The following is an 8,312-nucleotide window of genomic DNA, read 5'->3' as shown; positions in this document are numbered from 1 at the left end:
TTCTGCTCTGTTTTTTAGGGAAATTTCTACTCTGTTGCTATATGCTTTGTAAACAATCGAAATATGCCTTCAAGGGCTCAAAAGAATGTTTTTGGCTTTCTTAGTAACATTTTAATTCATAGCGAGAGGATCTTCGAAACAAGACCAATCATGGATAAAACATTGAACCAGTTTTTATTTTATTGTTGCCATCCTATTTCAAGTCAGTTTCTGTAATTTACTCTTTCAATCATATTTGAAATCATTTTCATATAATAAGAAAACACATCATAGATTAAAAATTATTAGTTTCACACACTGAAAAAAAAGTTTGAGGAAATATAAATAGGTTTCCAACATAAAAAATCATATATTAAAAGTATAAGTTTACATACTGAAATAAGAAACTTCAGAAAATATAAACCAATTTCACAAATAAAAAATATGTTTCATATATTGAAAATATCAACTTCACGCACTCTAATGAGCAGTTTAAAAAATGTAAATCAGTTTCACTCATTGTAAAATTAGGTTTCACATTTTTAAATAACCAGTTGTACTTCAAGAAAATTCACAGTAACATAGCTGACAAAAAGATGTTCCATGCATTATAAATATGAATATCTCACACTATAGTAAGCAGCTTCCCAAATTCTCGCCAAAAGACGAGTTTTGCGTTTTCTAAAGAAAAGGTATATAAGATTTGTAGAAAAATAGTTTCACATATTAAAAGAAACCGTTTAAAGCATTGAAACAGAAAATCCGTTTACTGGATTCAAAATCTTAGTTTCACACACTGAAAAGAAGTAGCTTAAAGAAATTGTAAATCAGTTTCACTCACCGACAAAAAGCACTTTCATATACATGGTGGTAGCTACGCACGCATGGTGGCAACTACACACCCTTTGTCATAAGTGCCGTTTTTATATATGAGGGAGTAGTAAGAAAAGGTAATTATGAGGTGTCGGGTTTCTTATGGCATTGCCACAAGTGCATTTTTTGTTGTATAGAAATGACCTTTTCTCACTTATCGTTGTTTATAAAGGGACTTTTCTCAGTTCTCTTTGTCTTTTTGCTTGCCATTTTGGTATAATTGCTTGTTTGCTTGCTTGGATGGTACAAAGTCACGATATTTTTGTTATAGAGTTATTTTTGGTAGTCCAAAATAATTTACCAAAATAATTAAAGATAAAAATCAGGGATGTGCGTAGCTACCACCATGGGTAGCAAATTATTTCTGAGTTTTGAAATAACTTGTTTCACACATTTGACAATACAACACTTCCACAAACTTTCACACTTTGAAACAAACTGTTTCATATATATGAGAACTAATGGTTCACATAATTTAAATAATAAATTTTACAATTTTAATTATTGTGAAATTAATTTATAATTTTGCTTGATTTCACATACTTTGGTATCCCAACTAATTTTCTTCAGTATTAATTGAAATGTTTAAAGCCAGATCATAGGTCTTGTTTTAGATCTTTCGCATATTTCATTTATTTGGATAAAGTGATTTCAAATATCACTAATCACACATATATCAAAAAAGTGATTTGTACAAGTTTTTGTATTTAAAAAACATGATTTCATTTGATTTAACCAATTTTAGAAAAAAAACATGTTTCAAATAATATAAATGTGATTGAAACAATGAAATTTAAAGATGATTGAAATGTATCCTTGATTGGTTTTGTTCTAATGATCATATCGCCAGGAATTCAAATATATATAATTATTTAAACTATAATTTTGGATTAGAAGATATGAATTATCCATATTATCAAAAACTGAAAAGAAATGAATTGTATTGGCAAACTTGTAGAAGGTTCCTTTCGGGTCTTTTGGGCTGGATTTTCTTTGGCTCTGTTTTCATCAGTTATTTTTTCTGTTTCCGTCGGGTTTTTTCTTCTCATTTTTTCTTTTTCATTTCTTTTGAAATATAGAAAATATTGTTCTTACAACCTCGCAAGGCTATGCTCAAGTCGCAAGTTGGCACTGTATTTTTGTATAACTCTACCACACAACTCTCTATGCCCAAATTGGCTAAACCATTATCCTTTATTTCTGCTTTCTAAACATTAACTTCTCGATTTCCTTGCCTGATAATGTGAAATGTCCAACTTTTTTTGTTTTTATTTCTGTTTGTTTTTCCTTTATCTTTATCTTTTAGTTTATGATTTTCCACTTTTTTCCATTTTAAGCTTCCTGAACTTTTTTGTTCAATTTTTTTAAAAAAAATCAAAGTCATAAATAATTTTTAAATTCATATATTTTGTCAATTTCGTAAACCTTTTTCACATTCGCCATTTTTTCGTCCAATTTTCAAATCCTTGGCAGCACCGAGCGGGCAGCCAACATGGACGAACTACTTGGCTGACCTACCGACTGGATTTGAATGCACTAGGTACGTCCATACTACATAAGTGTAGCCATGCATGCATCAACCTCTTTGCTGACCCTAGTCATGGCGAACTACGTACTGCAGTTCAGTAACTAGCCGGCTCGCGACAGGTGGATTGTTAATTAGCTAGCTAGGTTGCCAGCACTCCAAATACTTGGCGAAGTATCGGACGGTGCGTGGCCGTCTATAAATACACCGGGAGTCCAAACCACCATTGTAGCACTCCATCACACTCAACACCTGCCACTGCGAGAGTGAGCGAGGAGCAGACCAACGTACGACGACGGCCATGGCGATGAGGAAGGAGGTCCTGCTGGTGGCCATGATGCTGGCGCTGGTTGTGGCGGCGCCAGGCGGGGCGCTCGCGGCGTGCGAGGTGGGGCAGCTGACGGTGTGCATGCCCGCGATCACCACCGGCGCGAAGCCGAGCGACGCGTGCTGTGGCAACCTGCGCGTGCAGCAGGCGTGCTTCTGCCAGTACGCCAAGGACCCCTCCCTCGCTCGCTACATCACCAGCCCCCACGCCCGCGAGACCCTCGTCTCGTGCGGCCTCGCCGTCCCGCACTGCTAGGCTAGGCGCCAGCTCGCCTAGGGCGTATGGCTCAGCTATAGGTAGGCTACCTCCCTCCATGAGAGATGATGAGAGACTATAGCTTAGCCTAGCTGAGACCTGAGAGAGTGCATGCTGCGTCCATGCACTCACGCATGATTCTGGAATAAAATGTTGGGTGATGATCGGTGCTGGAATAAAATGAGTTTTCCTACCTTGTCCTCTGTTTCCCCTCTCTGTCACTTGCTGCAATCTTTTCAACGAAAACCACGTACAGGAATTGGCAACCGTCCAAAATACGCCCGAAATTACGATGAGTCACTCACAAATAAGCCGCATTGCAGCAGAAAACATGAGATGCTGTACAAAATAGTGATTGCTTTGCTGTACTGTTGGTTCCATCGGGATTGAGCACAAGAAGGCACATCTTTGATTCCTTGTACGATGTGTGGCTTTAAACACTGTGGTACCTGCTCATTAACTCGTGTGCATTGAATTCATTTATCAACCTTTAGTTTGGTGGTATACATCCCAAGTTCAGCTCCATAAAATCAAGCCTGCACTTTTTTTTGGAAGGGCAAAAGATTTGACACATTCATTAATTAAGAATGAGCTTAACAAAGTCGCTAACCCGGAGGCGAAACAAATGCCTACTCTCCCGACATAATATCACTCAAGTGTTGAGCCCCGGCTAACACCCACTTGCACGTTTCATCTCGGATCTTGTCAATGACTCTCAAGATGTTGTTGAAGACTCTCAAGTTGCACTCATTCCAAATTACCCATGGACGTTACTCTATGGCCTCTGCTAATCATGCACAATTAATGGGGGCATGGTCACTTCGTTTTAGTCTACCATTTATAAAATTTGGGCTCTTGACAGTTTTTGGGCATGGTACTATTCACATCTCGACTTGTCTTTTTTGTTTCTATTTGTATATTTCGGATTTTGATCTGAATTTTTAGGGGTTGTAGACACATGTGTTCTGAACATTCACAAAAAAATTACACATCTAAAATTGTAATTTTCAAGCTGGTATCATGGGAGCACTTACAATACTGGAAAAACTGTCTACGCTGACTTATTTCAGCTAAGCCGAGAGCCAAAGCGCTGGCTCTCGGCAAATTTGATGAATATACCTTACTTCTAGTATCTTTCCGGCATTGGTGGAACATAATTCAGATCCGTAACACACTGAAACTAGTTGAAGTCATCCTTGTCATGAAGGAGAATGTAGTTATGCAGCGTCATAATTGCCGCAACAATCATTTTTTGTGTTTCAATCAATCTTGAGTAGTATTTTCCATTTCATTTTCAAAACACCAAAGGCCCTCTCTATGCAATTGCATCCGCTTGGAGGAGCGGGTCTTTCCTAACTTCTCCATAGGATTAGTAGGGGGTGCACCTCTCCGGATGGTGGTTTTCCTCAAAGTCACATCCCCATTCGGTATCCCGCAACTTGAGTTTCGGGAATATGTTGTGATCACCTTTTAGCTTGTCCCATTTGATTTTAAATCAGACATATTTGTATTCAGCCTGATTCACATCTTGAATTTCCTTCACACCTCCTCAAATGCATTTGGCATCAAATAATTGTTTGGCCTATTTGCAGCCTTCACTTGCTCCACAAACAACTTAGTGAGAACCCTAGTATTTTCATAGGTCCATTCTGTGGCCATGCTCAACAATTGTCTGGGAAAATCCATGTCAATTTGGTGCTCACATGTACTAGGAAAATACACATGGATTGGAGCGTAGGTGCTTCTGTACCTAGCCAAACTCATGTAATATAAATTGATGATGCCCGGCCTGTTGTTGGGGGAAGTGCTACGTATTGAGCTTGCGTTGGTTTTTCCCGAAGAGAAAGGGATGATGCAGCAGAGTAGCATAAGTATTTCCTTCAGTTTTTTAGAACCAAGGTATCAATCCAGTAGGAGGCCACGCTCAAGTCCCTCGTACCTGCACAAAACGATAGCTACTCGCAACCAACGCGATTAGGGGTTGTCAATCCCTTCACTGTCACTTACGAGAGTGAGATCTGATAGATATAATATTTTTGGTATTTTTGGTATAAAGATGCAAAGTAAAAAATAAAAGCAAAGTAAAAAAAGCAAAGCAAGATTAAAGTGATGGAGATTGATATGATGAGAATAGACCCGGGGACCATAGGTTTCACTAGTGGCTTCTCTCAAGAGCATAAGTATTCTACGGTGGGTGAACAAATTACTGTTGAGCAATTGACAGAATTGAGCATAGTTATGAGAATATCTAGGCATGATCATGTATATAGGCATCACGTCCGTGACAAGTAGACCGAAACGATTCTGCATCTACTACTATTACTCCACTCATCGACCGCTATCCAGCATGCATCTAGAGTATTAAGTTAAAAACAGAGTAACGCCTTAAGCAAGATGACATGATGTAGAGAGATAAATTCATGCAATATGAAATAAACCTCATCTTGTTATCCTCGATGGCAACGATGCAATACGTGCCTTGCTGCCCCTTATGTCACCGGGAAAGGACACCGCAAGATCGGACCCAAAGCTAAGCACTTCTCCCATGGCAAGAACTACCAATCTAGTTGGCCAAACCAAATGGATAATTCGAAGAGACTTGCAAAGATAACCAATCATACATAAAAGAATTCAGCGAAGATTCAAATATTATTCATAGATAGACTTGATCATAAACCCACATTCATCGATCTCAACAAACACACCGCAAAAAGAAGATTACATCGAATAGATCCCCACAAGAGAGGGGGGGAACTTTGTATTGAGATTCAAAGAGAGAGAAGAAGCCATCTAGCTACTAACTATGGACCCGAAGGTCTGAGGTAAACTACTCACACTTCATCGGAGAGGCTATGATGATGTAGAAGCCCTCCGTGATGACGACCCTCTTCCGGCGGAGCTCCGGAACAGGCCCTAAGATGGGATCTCCTGGATACAGAAAGTTGCGGTGGTGGAATTAGGTTTTTAGCTCCTCTTCTGATCGTTTGGGGGTATGCAGGTATATATAGGAGGAAGGAGTACGCCGGAGGAGCACCGAGGGGCCCACGAGGCAGGGGCGCGCCCTGGGGGGGGGGGCGCCCCCCACCCTCGTGACCGCCTCTTTTGTTCCTTGGAGCAGGGTCCATGTCTCCTGGATCACGTTCGGTGAGAAAATCACGTTCCCGAAGGTTCTATTTCGTTTGGACTCCGTTTGATATTCCGTTTCTTCGAAACACTGAAATAGGCAAAAAAACAGCAATTCTGGGCTGGCCCTCCGGTTAATAGGTTAGTCCCAAAAATAATATAAAAGTGGAAAATAAAGCCCAATATAGTCCAAAACAGTAGATAATATAGCATGGAGCAATCAAAAATTATAGATACGTCGGAGACGTATCAGGCATCCCCAAGCTTATTTCCTGCTCGTCCTCGAGTAGGTAAATGATAAAAAGAGAATTTTTGATGTGGAGTGCTACTTGGCATAATTTCAATGCAAACCTTCTTAATTGTGATATGAATATTCAGATTCAAAAGATTCAAGACAAAAGTTTATATTGACATAAAAATAATAATCAAGCATACTAACAAAGCAATTATGTCTTCTCAAAATAACATGGCCAAGGAAAATTATCCCTACAAAATCATATAGTCTGGCTATGCTCTATCTTCACCACACAAAGTATTTAAATCATGCACAACCCCGATGACAAGCCAAGCAATTGTTTCATATTCTAACTTTTTGAATCTTCACGCAATACATGAGCGTGAGCCATGGATATAGAACTATAGGTGGAATAGAATGGTGGTTGTGGAGAAGACAAAAAGGAGGGGAAGATAGTCTCACATCAACTAGGCGTATCAACGGGCTATGGAGATGCCCATCAATAGATATCAATGTGAGTGAGTAGGGATTGCCATGCAACGGATGCACTAGAGCTATAAGTATATGAAAGCTCAAAAAGAAACTAAGTGGGTGTGCATCCAACTTGCTTGCTCATGAAGACCTAGGGCAATTTGAGGAAGCCCATCATTCGAATATACAAGCCAAGTTCTATAATGTAAAATTCCCACAAGTATATGAAAGTGATAATATGAGAGACTCTCTACTATGAACATCATGGTGCTACTTTGAAGCACAAGTGTGGTAAGAGGATAGTAACATTGTCCCTTCTCTCTTTTTCTCTCATTTTTTATATTTTTTTATTTGGGACTTTTCTCTTTTTTATGGCCTCTTTTTATTTGGGCTTCTTTGGCCTCTTTTATTTATTTTTCGTCTGGAGTCTCATCCCGACTTATGGGGGAATCATAGTCTCCGTCATTCTTTCCTCACTTGGGACAATGCTCTAATAATGATGATCATCATACTTTTATTTTTCTTATAACTCAACAATTACAACTCGATACTTAGAACAAAATATGACTCTATGTGAATGCATCCGACGGTGTACCGGGATATGCAATATGACAATGATGAATGTGTCATGATGAACTAGATGGTGGAAAGTTGCATGGCAATATATCTCGGAATGACTATGGAAATGCCATAATAGGTAGGTATGGTGGCTGTTTTGAGAAAGGTATATGGTAGGTGTATGATACCGGCGAAAGGTGCGCGGTATTAGAGAGGCTAATAAAGGTGGAAGGGTGAGAGTGCGTATAATCCATGGACTCAACATTAGTCATAAAGAACTCATATACTTATTGCAAAAATCTAGAAGTTATCAAAGCAAAGTATTACATGCATGCTCCTTGGGGATAGATTGGTACGAAAAGACCATCGCTCGTCCCCGACCGCCACTCATAAGGAAGACAATCAATAAATAAATCATGCTCCGACTTCATCACATAATGGTTCACCATACGTGCTATTGGGTTTCGTAGTAATTTCAAAAAAAATCCTACGCACACGCAAGATCATGTGATGCATAGCAACGAGGGGAGAGTGTGATCTAAATACCTAGTAGATCGACAACGGAAGCGTTTGGTTGATGTAGTCGTACGTCTTCACGATCCAACCGATCAAGCACCGAAACTACGGCACCTCCGAGTTCGAGCACACGTTCAGCTCGATGACGATCCCCGGACTCCGATCCAGCAAAGTGTCGGGGAAGAGTTCCGTCAGCACGACGGCGTGGTGACGATCTTGATGCACTACAGCAGCAGGGCTTCGCCTAAACTCCGCTACAGTATTATCGAGGACTATGGTGGCTGGGGGCGCCGCACACGGCTAAGGAATAGATCACGCGGATCAACTTGTGTCTTTCTGGGGTGCCCCTGCCTCCGTATATAAAGGACTAGAGGGGGGAGGCTGGCCGGCCAAGGGTGGCGCGCCAGGAGAGTCCTACTCCCTCTGGGAGTAGGATTCCCCCCCCCCCC

The 8,312-nt window shown here is 40.2% G+C and overlaps 1 protein-coding gene across 1 annotated transcript; it reads left to right on the top strand.

Moving 5' to 3' along the window:
- Positions 1-2,590: 2,590 nt before the first annotated feature.
- Positions 2,591-3,157, top strand: LOC119298611 (non-specific lipid-transfer protein 2P-like). Its single transcript, XM_037575946.1, has one exon. The coding sequence runs from the start codon at positions 2,679-2,681 to the stop codon at positions 2,958-2,960; it is 282 nt and encodes a 93-aa protein (XP_037431843.1). The 5' UTR covers positions 2,591-2,678; the 3' UTR covers positions 2,961-3,157.
- Positions 3,158-8,312: the final 5,155 nt, after the last annotated feature.

The sequence above is a fragment of the Triticum dicoccoides genome, chromosome 5A, assembly GCF_002162155.2.
Source record: "Triticum dicoccoides isolate Atlit2015 ecotype Zavitan chromosome 5A, WEW_v2.0, whole genome shotgun sequence".
NCBI classification, from domain to species: domain Eukaryota; kingdom Viridiplantae; phylum Streptophyta; class Magnoliopsida; order Poales; family Poaceae; genus Triticum; species Triticum dicoccoides.
The sequence above is the reverse complement of the archived record's forward strand: the minus strand, read 5'-3'. Positions and strand labels throughout refer to the sequence as shown.